Below are 21696 nucleotides of genomic sequence, written 5' to 3' on the forward strand. Positions count from 1 at the left end.
TCCAAGGACATGAAATAAATTGATTACTATCCACTTTATTTCAAACTTTACTATACTAATGCCTATAATTATATACTTTTTTATTCTTCTCACTAAGCAAATATGCTTTAAATCTTTCCTGGATCATCAACGAATTTAAAAGACTTTGAATCTCATATCCCCAGTGTTACTTTCCTGTGAGCACACACCAGGTTGTACACATCTTTGTTACAACACGAGGCAGACCTTCCAGAAGTGCTCTTTACAGTACATTGCAGGGTGAGGTTTGTCTTTATGACAGTACATAAAAATGTCACCACACCTTAGACAGACCCTGCAGGGTACCTGGGTTTTCAGGCTCTTCTCTGCACCACTCTTGCCAGTTCAATAGCAATACTGTCAGCTAGGCTGAGAGTGGCTATTTTTTCAATCAGTTGTGCAAGAACATTCATTTGATGAAATCATTTTCATCTAGACCAGGCATGTACTTGTGAGAATGTCTTCTGGAAATATCAGAGGCCTAATAAAAAGTAATATATATCACATTTACTATTTTCTTTCTCATTATCATAGTCATATTTCTGCTGAAAAGGAAATGACTTTTAATTTGAGGAATTGGTGAGATGTTCTTCATGTGATATTAACAATTCTTTGCATAATCAGACCTATTATTTCCAAAAGATGCTTTCAGGTTGACTTTGTTTAATAATCAGTCCAGGTCCAAATAAGTCCTCAGGATTTGCTTTCTTTCTTGGAAGAAATTGTGGTTACCACTGTTCTTTTCCATAATTTTAGAAACTCAGGACTCTGGAGAATTCCCAAAGAGAATAAATTAATATCTCAGAAATTTCTTAAATAATTCTTTAAGTGTCTTATTTAAGTAAATAATTTCCTGACCATTCTTTCCTCATTCTGCTCTGTGCTGTTTCTGCCTTCTATTTGGTATTAATCCCATATAGCATCTGATTGTTATTAATCATTCTGTGAAATCTGAAGCAAAGTTTTGATTGCATCAAACTTCTTTAGTCATCCTTTGTTTGTCCAACTTGCTTATTAAAACATAGACCTGTGTTTTATTTTCATCTTTTTGTGATTTAAAAGGGATTTTCACTCTTATACGCCTGAACTGAAACTCAAACCCAAATTTCAAATACAAGTGGAAAGATACTGAAATGTTCTCTGTTTGCTTTTCAGTTTTCATTTGTATTGCTTACATATTTAATCTTGAGATTTATGACTTACATCCTTGTTCAGCCTGACTCCTGTTATTTTTACCTGATCTTATGACAGAGGTGTATTTTAGATTCAGCCCATTAATCGAGAATTGGCAAGTGAGTCACTTTCCAGTCTAGATCCCACTAAAAAAAGGTAAAAGTTCTCATCTATAATTCACAATTCTTATGCCTTATTTTGCATTAAAAACTGGTGATGATTGCATTTTTTGTTAGTATTATAGCCAAGATGATATTAACATTCATCAAGAAGTGAAAGAAATGTAAAATTTTAGGAAGAACCATGTGGTACTTACAGAATTATAGGTGTTAGCCGGAATAGTTCTCTTTTCTGTATAAAATGGAGAAAAGCTGTCAGCAGGTCCCATTCTGTTGTAAATTATAACAGTAGCTAGTAACTTATATAAAGGGATATATATCTGCCAACTGCAGCTTTTAGAGTATTTATTTGCAGTATTTTAGAGATATGGAAAAAAGGACATGAAGCAGGTCCACCCAGGAGTTTGTGGACCTGTACAATGCATGAGGAAGTAGCTGTGTGGAAATGGGATTCACAATCATGAGCACGTCTAAGCCCGCCCACCAAAAACACCCAAAAAAGGATGTGCTTGAACTCCTGTCTCTCTTCTGAGTTTTGCTTCTTGGTGCAGAACTTTGAGATCTCTGGGACTCCTGGAAATCCCTCTGTGAATAGAAACATGTTTTGTTCTCTTTGTAGCAGAAGAAAATCCCAAATCTGAGAACACTCCAGCTATCAGGCTATAAACTGTTCTCAGTGGTATTTGTCTGCCCATGAAGCTGTTTCATGGTATAACCAGGAGTGCATGAGCTATAGGGCCAAAGAGCTGGTGAACAGAGACTCCCAACTTCTGCACTTAGCCTGATTTACACATTTAACCCAGTGACTCTTTAATGCAAAACAGCCATGGTATCACCTTGCCCAGCATGTGCTCTCATTCTGGACTGTTTCAATCCTTAGGCTGCCTGTAACCTCACAAATCTTGAATCTCTGGCTACATAATGACCTGATTTCAAAAGCAGAGCATGAAAGTCTTTCTATCTAGATGAACCAAGAACAAATAATTACCACAGGTTGTAATGCTTAGGAAAAAAGGGATAATTGTGCACTGAAACATTTTTATGCTAAGGAGAGAGTTAAAACCAGAACTACTTCTTGTCCAGGGGTTGTACCCCATAGCTGAAGGGTATTAAGGACAGCCAGCATCCCACAACCGTCCCTTACAGCTGTGTTTTGGAAGAAGCAAGTTTCTGCCTAAACACCCTTTTTGCATTTGTCACTCTGGTCCTGTGAGCCTGGTATTGCATATTTTTGTATACCCCAGCAGATGGCATTGAATGCTCATTTATTCAATATATGTAGTACTTTAATCTCTGCTCAGAGGATCATTCCTGGGTGACAGGGAAGGAGACTTATTCATGCAAGCTACTTGTCTGATTTTCAGTTTAGTTATATTGGTGCTAATCAGAAGTAAGCCCAGTTAAAGGTGTTACCAGTATGATAATAAAAAAGGCAGTGTCTTAATTTGTAGCCTTTATACTTCTGTTCATAAAACAAGCTTGGCTGATTTATCCTCAACAATAAAAAAGTGAGTTACAGTGGTAAACATCAATGCTATTGCCCATGCATTTCATGGCTTAATGCTAAAAAGGGACTGTTTGACACAAGCCTGTGGGGTGATGTATTGCTATCCAATATCAGTTTACAATTTGATGTCCAGGTCAGTTTATCATCTCTTCTGTTCTGCATGAATCACTGAAGGTAGGATGAACTCCATCTGCCTTCTTTCTTCTTAGGCCTCCTTTGCACTGGGCCAGGGAAGGGAGCAGCACTGGTGCTGCTTTTCCATGGGTCTGCCCTCTATGTGAGGCAACTGCCTAAATATTTGCTCTGTGCCAGCTGAGGAGTGCAAACCAGTGAGAAACCACTCTTCCTGTTTTTTAAGAATATAATTTTCATAATGAAGATGGTAACTGCAATCAGCTGGACCTTCTGGCATAATTTATTTCACTGCAAGCTAAAGATTTAAAGCTGGCACAGGCTAGAGTCTCCTCAAGCTATAGGGACTCAGCATGTTTTATTCAGTCTGGAAATTTTTCATTGCTTTGCTGCATTGCCTGTGAAATTGATAGATAGAGACTATCACTTATAATAGTAAGATGTTATATTTCTGTGGCATGCATGTGGGTGTGTTTCTGCCAGTTGACAGAGAATGCCTGATGTCAAAGGACAAAATAGAAAAAATTATCTTCTCTTTAATTTGCAATGGAATAAAACGGTGTGTTTTATTGACTTGACTTTTCATGGTGACCTAAAAAAGTTTTATTTAAAAGGGTGACAGGTTAGGAATTTGTACACAAAAATCCAACATCAAAACTATAACACTTTAAGTGGGAAAGCAGAAGGTAAATCTGTTCCCATTGGCTTCTCTGAATCTATGAATGCACGGTGGTTTTTTTTAGGTCACTGTGGTGTTTCAGCCAGTGGCAGAAAGTGATAAAGAATTGTGGGCTGTGATTTAATAAACTTTGTGATCCTGCAAGGGTGTATCCTAACCACTTCAGTAGAAAAAACCCTGAAGCTGGAAATGCTGTGAGGAAGAACTGTGTAGACGTTTTCAGAGTCACTTTTTTACTGTCTTGCCCAAAATTATGATGCAAAGCCTTGTCCTGCTCAGGTATGCAGGCATTTTCCTAAAGCATTTAGAGGGCCTAGACAAACAAACTTCCTGAATAATACAGGTTTAATTAGAGTACCAAGTAAACAATTAGGCAGGTTTCACTTCAGAGACACGAAAAAGGTATGTGAATAAATACCAGTTATGGTGGGTATTTCAGCTAAGGCCAGCTATCCACAACAATAAAAGATTTGCAGTTAGATGATTTAAATTTTTTAAATTTTTTTAAATTTTTTAAATTTAAATCTTTTATATTATATGGATATTAAATGCATTTAAGCAAACTTCACATAGCACTATAAACATATGGTACATCAAATAAATTTATCTGGCTAGTTGTGCCATCTAACTTTTTAGATAGGTAATTTTATATGCTTTGCATTAAATGTTTCAGCTCAGCTACAGTTGTGAACCGCAGTGTCATTGACAAAGAATTTAAGTAAATGAAGTGATTTGCTTTTGAAATTAATGTAGTTTAAACACATCCTTGCTACTGACAATAATCTGTTATGGAAACAGATTTAGAGATCCTATATCATTGTCTTGTTGTTTTGGAACAGTAAACAGCAAAATGAGGAGAGACCTTCAAAGGCAGCAGCAGAGGAAAAAGAGAAAGGTCCCTCAGTTGCTTTCTAGAAGCCATCAGCCAAGTTAATGTTTTCAGTCTGCATCAAGAGAATAACTTACTCCTGGCTTTTTGCAGTGTATACCATCATGAAGCCAAACATTTTTTGGTGCACAGTGGAAGTAAATATGTTTTAGTTGTCTGCATTAGTGGGTATCCCCTAAGTGTATATCCATTACTTTTCATTTTTCCTACCAATTCATTTTAATTTTTATGATATTAAAATGTTCAGATCTATCACATACTTTTACTGGCTCTGAGTAAGAAACAGGCTACATAGATATACTACAGTACTTCCTTTTTCAGCAGTGAAGGGATTTTACCTTTCTGATGTCTATTTGGATTCATTGCTTCATGGATGTTTGGGCAAGATCTAAATACAGAAAAATAGGAAAAAATCCCTTTATATATTAGAAATTTCCATTGTTCTATGAAACTTCTCAAAGAGTCCAGTTTAAATTAATGAAAGTTGCAAGGATAATAAGTGCATTTGAGAAATGACTTTGCAGATTTGGAAATTCAACAATCTTGGGTCAAACCTTACATTTTATGTTCACTTACAGCTCCAAGTTTGTTGCAGAGAGCTTTACTCATTTTGCAAACATTCATTTTAGACATAAATATTGTAACAGCCTTATTGATGCTTTACATATTCAGTGTATTATTGGAGGGATGAATTTCCTTAGGGAGATAAGAGCCAAAACTCTCTTTCCACATGCAGCTGTGCCACTCCACATGGCTCTCTTCCCATTCTGCTAAATAAGTATAACACTTTCCCTAGACCTGATGTGGTATTCTTCCATCCTGTTATTCCTCTGCCATGGAGAATATATGAGATATACTGGGTGTGGAAGAACCACATAAGCCTTACTCTGGTGTTGGTTCTCTCACCATGACCCTCTTTACACACTGGACTGTAGCTAGACTGCTCCTAGAATTTACCCAGACTGTAGCTCTATATCAGCCTGCCCAGAAACATTTGTGGATCATTGCAGTAGCAGTACTTAGTATTCAGAAGCAACATCAAAAGCTATTTTGCAATGAAGATTTGGCCAGGGATCACATTAAGACTGCATTAATGCACACTCATTTTAGCTATAGCTAAGCATCCACCCTTGGAATTGCCTAAAGTTTGGGAAATACCACCACAAATCTCAGAGTTTCAACTAGCCCACTCTTACAATTACAAAATAACTTAGATTAGCAGCAGCTTTTGAGCACAGGGTGAAGCTGAATGGTTTCCTATTCAGGGAGCAAACTGTAAACCACACGAGTGTACTAGAGTGTGTGATAACAGCATGGACACATCCATAATAAAACTTTTATTTATATTACTTATCAGTGATTTAAAAAATAATTTATTTACTTACTTATTTTTTGGCAAAGCTGTTTTCCTGCTGTTTGAATCTGCTGGGTGATATTCTACTGTTTTCCTGTTGGGTCTGACAGAATTGAACAAAGTTTGCTGTTAGAGAGCAACAGTAAGTGGGAAAGAAATGCAATGGCAAGCAGAGCTCCAAAACTAATTTTCAAAACTTTTCAATGCACATATGTAAATTATTACCTTCTTTTTTATCTCAAACATTTTCATTCTCTGAATATTTTCCTGATTTTTTTTTCTTTTCAGTGATTTGGAAAAAAGAGCAAAGATTTCCTGCCGAGGGAACGGAAAGCTGGAAACTGAATTCCTGCGTCCACTGTTTTGGTTACATTAGAATAGGGTACTTATTGAATTCAGCTGAATGGGAATTAAAACCCAGGGGCACATATCCAAGATCTCTATTGCTGGTAAAATAGTTGCTAAACACCAGTGGTGTAGATACCAAAACAACAGAGCTCAGTTCTCTTGGCCTCTCTACTTCTGATTGTACTTGAACCTCTCTTAGAAACAGAACTCCTTATTTTACTCAGTGAAATAATACTGATTTACAAATCCTTGAAACAAAAACTGAGATGATTTCTACTTTTACCTTTTGACTACTGGACATTTCAGTGTTTTCAGCAAAAAGAGTTAGGTTTATCTCACAAATAATTCCTACAAATGAAAAGGCGGTCATGTCCTTTTGGACCTACCCAAACTCATTTAAATTCATAGATCCCACAATCAGTGCTGTCAAGTCAGGTCTCAGTTTTTATTTACAAACATGCTCCAAAACCTATTTGAAACAAACAATCAAACAAACAACCAAACAAAAACCGCCCCCACACACACATTTTAATTAGTATTTAAATGCACACATTGCTAATGAATTTTTTAACTGTCATGTTAGACAGTTTATTATGGAAATACTAAAGGGCTTAAATGCAAAGATGCAAATTTTAGAAGAAAGACTAGATATGTTTATTTTCAGCTGTGGATTTAGCAGGAGAGGTGTGCTTTAGCAGTTGCTATAGCTATAGAGAATTTTGGATAAGTGGTTAAATCTATACTGCAGTGATATGTCTCTGGAGCATGTGGAATATGAACAGGTAACTGATTTCTGTCATCTCAGTGCTCTTTATCATTCATGTATAATTTTTTGTCTTTTAAAAGAACAATTTCATTCCTTGCAAAACTCTTCCTCCAGCTCCCCCAAGGCAGTCTGTATTACAAATGCAAAAGGCTGTTGCGTGAGTATTATACATACAGTGAACAAAATTTTTGTGTGTTTGAATTTACCTCATTCCTCCCTGCCCCTTCCTGTGGCAAATCTCCCAACATGCACCTGCAGAGTGACCTTCTGCAGGTTCTCCTTTACCTGCAGCAGGGAGCTCCTTTGGTCTGTTTGGTAGTTTTTGTCTTTGTGTGAGATGCAGCACTGAGGTTTTACTGATAACTCCATGAGTCCATCAGAACTACATACACGTCACCAGTGAATAGTAACATAAATGGCTCAGGATTTATCAGAAACTTATCATGGCTGAGGCCATGAGGACATTTATGACTTTCTGCATGTTCTAAATAAAATCCTGACCTTGCTTAAAAAGAAGTATTTTTCACCATTTTTGCTATAAAATATTGGTATGCCATTTTTTAAATCCCCATGTCTAATTATAGGGCCAAAGCATCTTTCCTTCACAGAATTTTCTTTATTCTCTGGTCAATACTACATCAACATTGTTTCCTCCTGCAAGAATGTGGGATTTTCTTTAATGCAATTTAGGACCATTTTTTTACTTAAAATGTAGAATTTAGTTCACCTGGGTATGTTGTATAAGTTTTTCCACTTATGATACTCATACCAGACTCACCAGATACAAAATCCTTAGTGTGTTTTTGATAGGGCAGACTAGAGGCATAGACAGAGCAGCAATACCCATTCCTCTCAAGATTCAAGTTACATTATGTATGGCCAGAAGAAATATTGGAGCAAAAAAGTGAGGATAGACTTCATTTTAGGCCATGATTGACTCATATTTAAATGCTGACCAATTGTGATGGAGCACCTACAGAAATAGAAATTACATTTATATTAAAGTCAACTGAATTCATCTTGATTGTTCTGTTGCAATGTTATGCTTAATTTATGATGAATTGATTGTATAAAAGTGTTTGTTTCAAAGATCTTATAATTTCCAAGAACCATGAAGTTATTAGGCAAATTTTAAGATGCTCCATTTGAAACTTTATTTATTTCACAGCATTTAGGGGGATTGTTACCAGAATAAATTTTACTTGTTAGGAATAAAAGTTGGCTAAGTACAGATGATTAAAAGAGACAAAAGTCCATTTCCTCTTATTTTGATTGTCTCTCTTTTCTTCTGTTTCAACAGTGAACCAACAAGAAGAAAAGTAGTGATCACATTTACTAGCTCTCCTCTGACTGCAATACTTTTCATGTAACACTGAAATATTGCCTGATGTTTTGTTCAATCAGTTGCTACATTGCAAAGGCTCTACTGTATTCATGTCAAATCCTTCTTCATGACAGACTTTAAATTGCCTAATCTGACCCAAAATATCCAGACTTGCTTAAACATAATTTTGGTTATTTGGTTTTATTGTTACTTATTTTTACAGTCATTTGCATATTTATTTGGTTTTGCAGATATATTTGAGAGCTCCTATCATAGAACAGTCCTCCTGTGACCGATGAGGCACAATTGTAAAATTAGTCTCTGTCCAAAGGATGCATAAACCAAGGGAAAATAGGTGGATGCAACTGAAAAATGGAGATAAAACAACAATCTGAAGGTAAAAGGAGTTTTTCTAGAAGGAATAAAACATGAAGCATGCACCTCTGTGCTCCATGACTGTAGACATCTAAAGGGGGTCAGTCCCCAGTTTGAAAAACAGGCAGCTCTCAGGTCTGTGGAGAGAAAACCACATTTGTATTTCATATTTGCTTTTCAATTCCTACTATTAAAAGAGGTCAAATTATATTTTATGGGCTACTTAAAACAACAAAAGGATCATACTATTTAACACTCTGATTATACCAATCCACGGCTTATAGCTATTTTCTAAATGAATTGTTGCCAGGGTGGCTATTAAGGGATGCTCTCATTCAGAAACCATCCTGTTTCCTGAAACAGCTGCTGAAGGTGGTATGTGCACCACCCATGTCAGTGTGACTGGACTGTGGGGCACTTGGCAATCACAAGGTCCTTCAGTTGGTTTGAAAGTGCTGTTGGTTTTGTCTTCTGGTTGCATCTATGTCTGTAGATGCTTTTACTTCAAAGCAGGGATTGGGTTGCTATTGAGGTTTAGGTTTAGCCACCTCTGCTGTGGACCAGATTAAGCAAAACTGCAGTCATGAGGGAAGAAGTAACTTTGAAATAGTTTAAATCTAACAACAGTTAACATGGTCAAGAACTTCGAAGGAAGTGCATAGAAGAAAGTTCATTTTTGAAAATGATACCTGCAAGTAAGAGAGATGATGAACCTGGCTTGATTGGGCTAGGTCACTCTTGAAGATGAGCTTGGATTTCAAAGTTGGCTGAACACAGGTGTGCCTTTCTGTTTTGGGTGCCTGATATATCCTGCCTGGCCTGAGATGCTGCTCAAGAGGGCTGTAGGACTTTTTCAGATCTTGGATTGAACTTCTTTGGCTGGTGCCTGTCAATTTAAGACACCTCAAAGGGTCTGAAATCTCAAGCTTTGCTGAACAGGGAGCTGCCTCAAGCTAGCAAAGAGCAGCTGCCTGAAATGAGTCTTGGTGGCTGCTCAGGCTGCAGAGGAGGTGCAGCCAGCGCTTGCAGCACACAGCTGGGAGCATTGGAAACACACTTTCCTGTGAGGAAAAATGAAGGCTAGCTATCCACCATCTTTTGTATGAAATAGACTAGTAGTCAGAGAAGGTATTTAGCTTTGTACTGTGACTGTTACTGCATCTTGCTTAGATAATCGGCCTCCACTGGAAAGAAAAGAGGAGCAGGAAGCCAGTGTGGCCTCCTGTGCCCCAGCTGGGCACCTGCACCCCTTGGATCTTCCCTTACAGTTTGCTTATGTGCTGATGAAGGAGGAGAGGTTTCCTGCACAGTGCCTGGGCAGGTGATGAAGGCTTCTCACCAAATACCCTGAGGTCCTCATCCTCTGGCTTGGATCTCCCAAAAGGTGAGCCCAAATATTCCTGTTCCTGAATGCTGCAACTACATGCAGAAGGACAATATGAGAGTTTTGGAGAGGCACAGTTACCTCCCTAGGTATGTCAGAAAATTTTTGCTGTAAAGGCTCTGGCTGGGATGGAGTTAATTGTGCTGAGAGCAGTCTGTTGGGTGCTGTACTGTGGGTCTGTGACCAGAGCAGTGTTTGGCTCTATTTTGGCTGTAGTTAGCAGTGCTTGCACAGCACCAAGGCTTTTCCTTTTCCCTGTTCTGCCCTCCCAGCGAGCAGGCTGGGGCTGGGCAGAGGCTGGAAGTAGACAAATCTGGCACAGCTGACCCCAGCTAACCCCAGGGATATCCCACACTGCACACCATGTACTCAGCAAAAAAAACCAAAAAACAACAAGTGAGGCTTTTTTTTCTTTTTGGAAGACAGCCACTGCTCAGCGATTGCCTTCACGCCACTTGTTTTGTTTCAGGCTTTTTTTTCTTTTTCTTTTTCTTTCCTTCACTTACTAAACCATGTCTGTCTCAACCCACAAGCTTCCTCATTTGCTTTCCATCTTTCCCCAGCCAGGGGCAGCCTGCTGCAGGCACAGCAGCAGGTAGGGCTTACAGGAAAGGAGGGAAGAGCCATTTGACCTTTCAGCTGATCACAGGGGGTTCAGGATCACAGTTTTGACACTAGCATATAAATATCATCCAGGTCCAAGACAAAGGCCTGACCACTTTAATCCACTTTTATATAATCACAACTACTGCCCTAAAATGGAGCTTTTTTTGTTATTTTGATTTTTAAAGGTGAGGTTTATGAATCAGCAATAAGATCATCCATGGCAACATTGTACTCACTATTGTGACTTACAATAGGGTACTCACTATTGTGACTTACTCTGTAAAACGGATGCTCTTCTGATTACCACACTTAAACTACTATAGTCCTCTAAGTGTGCCATGTTGGAGGACACTTGTTCTGTTCTTTTTACCCAAAGTAAGTGCTAGGAACATAATAATAAATATTAAAGGCTCTATTATGTTAGCAAAATTATGTAACTGACCACTTGCAAAACTAATTAGAATTTATGATTGGCACAATTAATTTCTATTCTCTTTTTCCTAAAAGAGTGCTCTAGGTTTCCCTGGCAACCTTTTAAATGCTATATGTAAATACAGAAACCAATCTGCATGTCCTCAGTTCAGAGAACCCCATAGAAACACAAGCATTTTGAACAGCAATTAATTATTGTAATGGTTAAATTCAGATTTTAGAAATGTCAAATAGAAACAAGACACTGTAGTACCAAACTGCAGTAACAAGCTGCAAAAGTAACAACTCCTTGCAAGAATCATATAATCATAGAATCACTTGGATTGGAAGGGACCTTAAAGATTATCTAGTTCCAGCCAACCTGCTGTGGGCAGGGACAGCTTCCCCTAGCCCAGGACCCCATCCAACCTAACCTTGAACACTTCCAGGATTGGGCATTCACAAATACGTAACGTATTTCAGTGCCTCACTACACTCACACTAAAAATTTTGTTCCTAATATCAAATCTAAACCTGCTCTCTTCAGTTTGAAGCCATTTCCCCTCATCCTGTTCCTACGTGCCCATGTAAAGAGTCTCCATTTTCCTTGTAGGCTCCATCAGGTACTGGGTGGCTGCAGTTAGGCCACCCCAAAGCCTTCTCTTCTCCAGGCTGAGCAATCCCAATCTCTCAGCCTTTCCTCGTGGGAGAGGTTCTCCATCCCTCTGCTCATCTTGGTGGCCTCCCCTGGGCTCACTCAGCAGGTCAATGTCCTTCCTGTGCTGGGGGCTCCAGAACTGGGTGCAGCACTCTAGTTCCACATACACAACTGTAGAAGACATTGAAACTACCTTTATCAGGGAATCAAGTGCCTGGTGAATGTTATGAATGCCACTTCTCTACTACTGGTTAGTACAGTATTCAGGCTGACAACTAGGATGCACAGAATAGACTAGTTTGTAACACAGTATCATCTCATGTGGAAGTGTTGCAATGAATCTTAGCCAGGTAACTTTGCACTGGATGAGAGAAAAAGAGAACAAATGGTAAGCCACTGTGGCTGAAGTAAAGGCTGACACTCTACTAAGGTATGCTTCAAGCCAAAAGCTTGCAATCTTCCAGGAGGGGAAAATATTTCACTCAGTCTCAACCGCAAATACTGACAGAGACTTCTCATTTTAGGCCATTGCTGTTCTGAAACTGACATTTTGGTCTTTGTTGTTGTGCATGGCACCACGCCTTGCAAAGAAATGCCAGGAAAAGATTCAGTGTTTGGCATGGTTTTCTTCCCACAACTTTTGTACTGATTAAGATAAAACATATTCACACAGCGGTGGAATAGTATGGGTCATTTCAAGCCAAATGCAATATAATCTGAACCACATGGCAAAGATTTCTTGGGGAGGTGTGTCATGAAAACTTTGCCTCTGAATAAAGGGGTTAGAACAATGAGCCTGCCCCCTCCTTGCTTTACCCTTCCTGTATGTTTCCCTAATGGTATGCATTGATCAAGGCAGTATCTCTGCTTAAATAATAATGTGGGCTTGCTTAGTCACAGCATCTCTCACCTCAAGTCCATACATTTGAGACCAACCTGCTTTTAAAGAATCCACAGCATATTGGAAGGGACTCACAAGAATGATCCAGTTAAACTCCTGGACCACAGGACAACCCAAATTTAGTCAGATTCCTATGGTCTGATGTTGCATACAAATAGAGATATTATACAAGAAAGGTCTTATAAAATTGGGCCTTACTCTGCTAAATTACCAGCTGGCCTGTTACTTCTTCTAAGTGCAGCTAGCTAACTTCCCATGTGAAAAATCTTAAGGATGAAAGCAGGTAATACAACAAGCTATTCTGGTAAGAAAACTGTTTGCACCTGTAATAAACAAGAAATCTATTCCATGGGAATCAGTGTACAAAATACGCAAAGTAACCAAATACAGAGAGATTTGACAGACATGTACCCTGGCCATTTACCAACCAATGAACTGAGTGTCATTGTTAGCCAGTTGGGTCTACACAGTGCCTTCTGATATTTCTTATAAATAGGAGCTTTGTGAATAAAGAAAGGGGTTTTTCTGCAAGAATAAACTGAGTCCCATCTGCTTTAGTGCAACAGTCTGAACTACTGGTGAATTGTCAGGCAGTGACAGGCTGGCTGAAGTGATGCTGTCAGGCAAGACAGGGGCTGTGGGTACCTGAAAGGTAACCACAGATATTTGGCACTTGGAAGAATGCTGCTGGGAGGCCTGGGTACCTGTAATTACTGTTTGTACTACTGTGCTTTCTTATGCCAAGCACTTTCTTATCTAAAATAACAGCTCTGCCATGGCACAGCATAGAGCAGAGAGATTAGGCAAACACTGGATTGAAATAGAAATGCTTATTAAGAATGAATAAAAATTGTCTCTCAGTAAGTTTTGCTAAACTCATAGGAAATCATGTATTCTATGAGAAGATGAGTAAGACTACAAAAGAAGCAAATCTGTCATGTGGACAGTGTTTGCACATTTTCCAGTCCAAGCAGTCCAAGCAGGTAAATACAAAACTGAGTGGACATGACTGAGGGAATTCTTTATGCATGTAAAGTGGTTTATAGCAACATAATACAGTAAAAAAAAAAAAGATGCTTTTGAAGAACTGGTGGTTGTGATCATAGTAATGGAAGTCACTGAATTAAAATGCTTTATCTGAATTTGTTCTTGGGATGATATTAACACTTTGTAGAGGTTTAGGGTTGCATCACTATGACTACACTAATTTTTGCATTCCCTGGCTTCTGTGCAAACCCTTGAGGTATTTCACATCTAAATCATAGAGGATTTCTTCTGGAATGAAGAGCAAAGGTGTGAATGGGCAACAAATGCGTTTTAATTTTCATGAAGATCCTTGTAACAAAAGCAGTCTCAGAAGACACAAAAAAAGAAAATTTGAAAACATACCATCTAAAGATAATTCACACCTAAAGTGTGTGTCTTTCTGAATATTCATATATATATTTTAAATTATTTTCTGTTTTGCCCCTCTCATAAGAAGTACAGTTTTCAGACTTTTTCTGTGTTGGTACCTACCAAGTTATTCTTACTCTTTAAGTTTGTACAGCAGAATAAATCACTGATCTCTGTCCCTGCATCTTGTAATGAAGGGTGCAAATCCCTTTTCACCTGGGGAAGTCAGAGGGAAAAATATTTAACTTCCTAAATCTCTCACTAGTCCTTGAAATCTTGGAGCTACCACCTGCCAGACATTTTGGGACTGCTTCATGTGAAAATGGAAGTTAAAGCCTTCTAGTTTTCCACTATTTCCACCCACCTAGGGAATACCCAGGAATCCTAGCCTCAGTAGTCAGAGGAGTTTATTATCTCCCTCTTGCATGGATGAGCAACATCCTGGGAGCAAACAAGAAGCCAGGCAGATGAGACTGTGTCTCAGGGGATGGGTGCCAGAGAACCTCAGGGGTGCTGTCATTACGTGTATAGATCTTTCTAGCACATACCAGAGGCCAGAGTCTGGCAATCTGCCCCACAGCCCCAGGCAAATCTACTCTTTCAGCAGCCATTGACCTAGAGTTAAGTGCCTGGATCAAAACTCCCTCCATATTCCCACTATGTCGATGGCTTGCTGCTTCTCTACCACAGCAAACATAAAACAACCTGAGCCTACCTACTGCATATGACAGGCAAGTAACAAGGCAGAACTTGAAGAAAATGCCATTTCTGTTCTTCCTTGCTACCTGCTGTCAGGAAGGAGCTAACAGGTAAGCAGCTTTTAATTTAATTTCTCTCTATCTGAGTCAAGGTGGACTAATCTGCATATAAATGTAATAATGTAAGTCCTTGATCCCCCCCTCACAGACACAGAACACAGCCTAAAATATGACTCTTAGTATCCAGGGAGAATAAAATTACCCTGCCCAAGGTTGGAGAGAAATATGTGCCTAGTGAAAAGAGCAGGGTACACTGAAGCACTGCACAGCTACTGGCCTCTAAACCTATACCCACATCCTTAGTACCTGTGCATCCAACAGTGTCATACTGTATTTACAGGTTGCCAATGAAATCCAGTTTAAGGGAGGATAAAAATGATTGCTCGGAGTGTTATCACAGGAATGGCTTCCATGCTGTATTAGAGGTAAGCATAGTGGTAATTCTTCCAAGTAAAAATGAAAGCAAGAAAGTACCTTCAAAGCTGTTTCTTTTTTTTTGTAAGCATATTGATGGAGTTTTTGAATCATCAGCAAAACACAAACAAAAATAATTAATTTTATTATTTTTCATTTTTTAAATTACTTCATTGGTTTTTTTTTTTTGTTTGTTTGTTTTTTTTTTTTTTTTTTTTTTTTTTTTTTGTTTTTTGTTTTGGGTTTTTTTTGGTTTTTTTTTTTGAGGAAAGCAGCTGCTGGCATTTCCTAAACACAAATTTCTTTGGGGAGAACAACAAATCATAAGCCAGAGGTTCCTGCAGGGGATTTCTGACTGGAAAACTGTATTTATTAATTATATGTAAATTTCATAATGTTTTGATGTCTTGATCTAGCAATGTCTAGAACTCACACTGAAAAATCAAATATAAGAAAGGCTTCATTTGGGAGAAAGTGGAGAGACTTTGCTGAACAGATTATATTTACTCATTTAAACATTCATATCACTCAGACTGGGGGTCTTAAAATATAAATTACATGGCTGAATTAACCTGCTGTTGACTCAGTGTCAGCACTCATGTTTGAGAAGAGTAGCTTTTCTCTAGCTGTAGCTAAGTGCCTCTGAAAATAGAAAACCCACAAAAGTCCTCCTCTTCAGAAAAATTCTCCCTTCCTCCCTCTCAATTACCCATCTTGGTGTAAAAGCTCATGTTCCTGACCTGTCCTGTGTTGCAAGTGGTGTCTGTTCCTGACTAACCCCAGACTAACCCTCTCCTCACTTTTGGCCACATTTGTGACCCAATCTGGAGGTGTAAATGCTGCAGCAGTCACGGCTGGATACCTGCTCATGCTGCTGGCTACCCCAGCTCCTGGCTGCCTGGGACTTCAGTCCATGCAAGGTTAAATGTCAAGAAAGAGTGTGAAAAATATCTGCAAATAAAAACTTAAGCTGGGAAAGTCAGTCAAATGAGAACTGACAGGCTCCACTGCAGGAAAAAAGGATGCTTCACCAGTGTCTTCGGTGAAAGCTGAAAAGAGTTATGCTGTGTTTTGAAGTCAAACTTAATCCATTTACAAAAAATGAAAGTTTCATTCAATATACATCCAAAATTACCATTGTTGGTATTTTTTCTCCCATTACAATATGGGACCAAACCTAGGGAAAGACATCTGGGAGAGTCAAAAAGAAGGCACCATTTATCCTCTTCTGCCTTGGCTATTACCACATCAGACTCAGAGGTTCTTCTGTCTGTATAATGTGTCATGCTATGTCCTACTTTCAGTAACCCACTGGCACAGTAAAACTGCAGACTCTGCTGCTTGTCCCTGAGGCTGTTCCAAATGATACCAGCTGATTTACTCTCGAGGCCAAGACCCCTGGTCCTGTACCCAGTTGGCCTTACTGTGATCATGTGCCCGAAGGGGTGGCTTCAGAAAAGTCTTGTGAAAGACTGGATGATTTTCCATCTAGTTGAACAGATTCGCTAAAGCTGACACTTTGGTGTCGGCTTCCAGCATAGTATTAGTAAAATCTAACACTCAATAATGTCAATTACAACCAAAACCTCTTTGGAAGGGGGATCCACGTTCAGTATTTGCCCATGCTAAATTGACCATGGGCATATACACAAAACCCCATCTATTTTTCTGAAGGAAGAAGATTAGGTAAGCCCGTTGTCCTTGCTTTAGGTCAATCTGCAACTTATTCCTGTTCATGCCCAGAAGTAAAAAACTCAAGAAATCTATCTTCATTTATCTTTTTTTGCCATTGCTGTGCAACTCATCAGGCAGCTAAATTAATTCACAGCTCTTGTCCTAGCCTAAACTGATCTAGAAATAAACTGTGCCTTTTATTATATTTATTTATTCCCTGAGTGGAACTTAGCTTTAACTGTACTCGAGTGAAACCTTTCATAGACCTAACCACCATGCTGCTGTTGTCAGCCCACATCCTAATTCTGGGGGTTTATCTGACACAGTTTAAAGCTATCTCATAAATCTCTGCCTTTAGCCTCAACCCCAATTCTGAAGCCAAAAGGTAGTTCAGAGGCTCTTGTCACTACTCATCATTTGCTGCAGGATCCTGAGCCCACTAATAGTCCTTACAGCTCTGACCAGCCCACCCTGGGGCCATTGGCCCAGCCCATCACCCTGGCCCAGGATCCCATTTCAGTCCAAAAGGGCTGTCGGGACCTACACAATGAATTCACAGAAATTCCAGGCTCCAGCTCAGTCAAGGCCATGCCAATGTCTGTCCATGGACCCTGTTGATTGACCTCAACCCACAAAGGATTTCCAGCATGATTTTGATCCTGCCCAGCAGCCACAGTGCTATGTCTGACCCTTCCTACCCCCATCAGACAAGGTCGGAACCCTGACCAGCAAACTGACCTCCCATGTTAGCCTTGCCTCTTCCTCACTGCCACGAATTTGTCTGATCTGGACCCTGGGCTGAATCTGGCTGTCACTGCTTGGCAAAGCCCTTGCTCTGACAGTTCTATCAATTCCCTTGACTCCTGGCTCTGCATCCCTTGGGACAGTTTTTATCCAAGATCTACCAGTCCAATAAAATTTACCATGATATTTAATTCACTTCATGCTCATTTAATTCCTTACCTCTGCCCCAGACACTACTGTGTCTCAACAAACCATATCCATTTGTAGAGTAACATTTGTCGTCCCTATGGGTCTTGCTGTCATTCGTCAACACAACCATCTTCTCGCTGCTTACTCTCTGAGAATTTTACACTAGCTCTGATTCCAGTAATAATTATAATACAGCCTCAGACCAACACAGGTTCTTTGTCCATAGCAGCAGCGATATTCACTTAAACTCAAACACCTTTCAGAGACCTCTAAGTAGTCAGGTCTGGTTACTTTAGGCTCAAACTCCAGTCCTAGATCTGATTGTGTCCCACTTTTAAGTGCTTGTGTGAATTAAAAGGTAAAATTCTAGGCACACAGTTATTGAAATAGAAATGTTTAGCATGTAAAGGAAAGCAGATGGGAAGGAAATAATGAGTGTGTTCAGATCAAAACCATAAGAGCATCAGATGCTCTACCAGTTGCTGGAATGTTGACCTTAATAGAGCTATGACAACTCTCACAAGCTGAGCTCTGCACCACAGGGCAGGGAGAGTCATAATGGCTTTGAATTGTATGTTTTCCACTTCTCCCTAATGCAGGCTACAGTTATGTCAGATGTACATAAATTGCCCAGAATGAAGAATTAGAATAAAAAAGGATGTTGCATTGGAGAGGAAAAAGAGGATAATAAGAATTACAAGCATGTATTTGCTTTGATAGAGTAAAATAAAAACTAATATTTTGTACAAATGTATTATAATTTTTGCCTAATTCCCCAGTCACAGACCATCTAGAAAATGGTCTGGCATTTTCCAACATCTCACAGAGATGCATTACTTTAAAACTTTCACCATAAACTGGAAAATCCAACAAATTTTGATAATAACAGATGGTTATGAAGTGAATATGGAGCTGTATGTCACTCTTGGGGCTTTATGGCTATTCAGAAGTCACTTGAATTATATGCTCATGGTTAATAACATCAGCAGAGCCACTCCAGTTAATTAGAGCTCTATAGTTACTCAATGCTTCTCTATTATACTTTAAGTTGCAGCAAGAAAAGGGCAACCATATAATCCCTCCAAAGACATTGTACTGCCCTTGTTAAAAAGACTGAAAAAGCTTCATAGCTGCAGACAAAATGTAAACCCCAGTATGGAAAAAGAGATGCTCTTTAATGTCTCTTGCACAGAGCAGCTGAATTGACAGTAATTCCAGCCTGGCCAGATAGCAAACATTGTATTGCTTCTCATCGTGGGCTAATAAAGTGGAATGTTCCCTCTTGCCTAGAGAAGGAGGGAGGAAATGGGAGGTGTAATGAGTATGCAGAAAGGATTCTCAGGAAGCTTCGAGCTGCCTCCAGTTTAATTTCACTTTTGTTCCCGATTTCATCTCATTCTCTACATTTTTGTCCCTTTTCATTCCATTTTGAAGGACAGGAAACACATAAGCAAAGCCAAATGCACAAGAATGTTTTGTGTATGAAATAATTCAGACAAGGCAAAATAATGTTATTTCACCAAGAAAATCTTAAGGATTTTTTTAAGATATCTTTTTGCCAGTAAGGCTGTAAATATTGACTTAGATTTTTCATTAAAAATAAAAGGGCAAACTCTTCAAAGCGTGCTTCAATTCAGATGAAATAAACGCCATGACTAAAAATGGAATTGATAGCCTCCAAAAAGCCAGTTCTTAACATACTTTTCCAGTTCTATTGGCTCAATACAGGCTGTAGACAATGGACCAGCAGGAGTTTTCCTATTGTGTTCCTTGCCCACCTCTACATCCTTTCTTTAGGCTCCAAACTCAGGAGATGGAGAACGACAGAACCACATTATCTGTGGGTCAGGGATAAGGGGAGGGGGGGTGTGTCTGTGGATTAATCTAGGAGGCACTATTGAAGCATGTACCAGTAGGATTTCTTTTAAGCAATATTCTGAAATCTGTGCTCTAGCCCAGTGTGAGCCAAGCCTCCCCTGGATACAGTGACTCTGTGATGAGGAGCCTGTTCTCACCTGCTTTGCCACTCTTACAGGGTGGCAAAAGCTGCACTCTCACTCTTGGCTCTCCCTTCACATGCCAAGCTGTGTGCTTGAAGTGTTTTAGTTATTTCAGAACAAATTATGAGAAATAATGCCATCTTTCCATATAGTAGCACTGGCCTTTTTTCAGCTTGAACATTGTACTTGGCTAGGATGTGGAATCATTCCTCAGTATATGGCATAAATATTTCAGATGCCTTGACTGATCATAAGAAAGTTCTACCTAGATGTGCTAATAAAGGCAAGTCTTTCTTACTTTCAGCACCTTGCCAAACTACAGGAGGTATATGTCTGATCCTTTGAAAAGGATAACTTCTGAAAAATGTAAATAATTCACAAGTTCTAAAATGTCTCCTTCATCTAAATAATATTTTTGAGTGTAGCTGTATTTAAAATTGCAAATTAGTGTTATAGATGTCTGTCTTCCAATTTATTAAAATGTATACATTGATAAAACTGATGATGAAAAACTTTGGATCATAAAATCTAGCATATGTTGAAGCTGGCATCTTAATTCTAGCTCTAGTACCAGCTGTGGAATCTATGCCTTTGAAGCACTCACAGCTGGGGTTGAAGCTTCTCTCTGCAGACAAAGAAATACAGTCTTAAAACACTGGCTTTAAATTTGCTGTAGCTTAGCTGGAACTTGACTTGAAGAGTTGTTTCTGAATGCAGAGAGACATCTCTGTATCTACTTTAGAGGCAGGTGATGCCACATCTTCAGTCTCAGATGTAGTTAAAACCCACTCCCACAGCAAAAGTAAGCCACCAGCTTTAAAACACAGGTTGAAATTCAGTTTATAGCTATGTTTCACTTAGACACAAAGACTCTGGCTTACATCTGAGCTCCTTTCCCATGCAAAATGTCATTTAATCAATTGCAATATTTCTAATGTACCTATAGGCCTCCTATTTGAATTCATATGCCTGCAGCTCAGCGGGATTTTTTCCCAGAACAAGCAGAAAATAAGGTCTCTGGGTTCAAGCTCCTTGGTTTAGCACAGCAGGGCATTCTCTGCTGAGCTGCCCCTACCTGTGAGCACTTCAAAGGAGCAGTCACAGCAGGGGCTGTGGCTGACACCAGAAGTGCTGGTTTGATCCAACATGGGAGATTTCACCAGTCTTCAGGCTCGAGGGCAACTTGTTCATTTAAAAAATGTATTTTAAAGTGATGTATTGCATGGCTGTTATTAGACCTTGAAGAGAGTAATCGCAGCTGTGCGTTCTTTCCCTCTGGTCAGCTTTGAGAGAAAATGAAGTGAAAAAACAGAAAGGAGGATGAGTGCACTGTTCCAGAAACCCTGTGGTAACCCCATTTCTGTACTGCACTGCAAGAGCAAGAGTATGTGGAAGAATGAACAGCAAAGGTTGCTTGTGCTCTTTGATGTTGTTTATGATGTACAAAGAAAGTTCTGTTTGAGATATTATTTTCATTTGTTGTCTTAATTAAAAATATCAGGAATAATGGGTTATGCCTTTGCTTTTTATACCAGAGGACTGACTGCAGCAAGGTTTTGAGAGGTTTTGGGAATATCTTTTTATTTTTCTTATGATATGAGAGAAAACATGTGCATCACTTATTTTGTATTATTTTACTGACTGTAACTCTGATATGATAAACGCTAAGTGACTTTGTACATATGGGATTTTTCCACCAAAGTTATACTGGGCAGGTCCACAGCCATGTGTTTTGCTGCCAGCTGAAGGATCTACAGTAGTTCATTCAGTGATTAATACATTTCTGTATTTACAGAATGTGTGTCATGGTGTAAATTAGCACATGACCATACTTTTGGATTTTGTTAAGCATTCAAAATTATAGACCCACACTGGGTG

General features: G+C 39.1%; 1 protein-coding gene and 1 long non-coding RNA gene across 3 annotated transcripts in view; one reads left to right on the forward strand and one right to left on the reverse strand.

Annotated features, from left to right (window-relative positions):
• The window catches only part of CLNK (cytokine dependent hematopoietic cell linker), a 30702-nt gene extending 24477 nt beyond the window's left edge, over positions 1-6225 (reverse strand). Inside the window, exons 1-4 of one of the 2 annotated variants that reach the window (XM_071447184.1) lie at positions 6097-6225; positions 5903-5974; positions 4856-4905; positions 1508-1542 (exon numbers count right to left, since the gene is read on the reverse strand). In XM_071447184.1, the coding sequence (XP_071303285.1) occupies positions 1508-1542; positions 4856-4880 (60 nt within the window). In that variant the 5' untranslated portion in view covers positions 4881-4905; positions 5903-5974; positions 6097-6225. Of the gene's footprint in view, positions 1-1507; positions 1661-4855; positions 4906-5902; positions 5975-6096 lie in introns of those variants that run through there. The other variant, XM_071447183.1, reaches the window with a different exon arrangement.
• LOC139599681 (uncharacterized) lies at positions 5932-21314 on the forward strand. Its single transcript, XR_011682292.1, has 4 exons — positions 5932-8706; positions 9953-10068; positions 15138-15222; positions 21102-21314. It is a non-coding gene; the product is annotated as an uncharacterized lncRNA (long non-coding RNA).
• The last annotated feature ends 382 nt before the right edge of the window (positions 21315-21696 follow it).

The sequence above is a fragment of the Agelaius tricolor genome, unplaced genomic scaffold (genome assembly GCF_023055355.1).
Source record: "Agelaius tricolor isolate 1412-34295 unplaced genomic scaffold, bAgeTri1.0.p SCAF_24, whole genome shotgun sequence".
NCBI classification, from domain to species: domain Eukaryota; kingdom Metazoa; phylum Chordata; class Aves; order Passeriformes; family Icteridae; genus Agelaius; species Agelaius tricolor.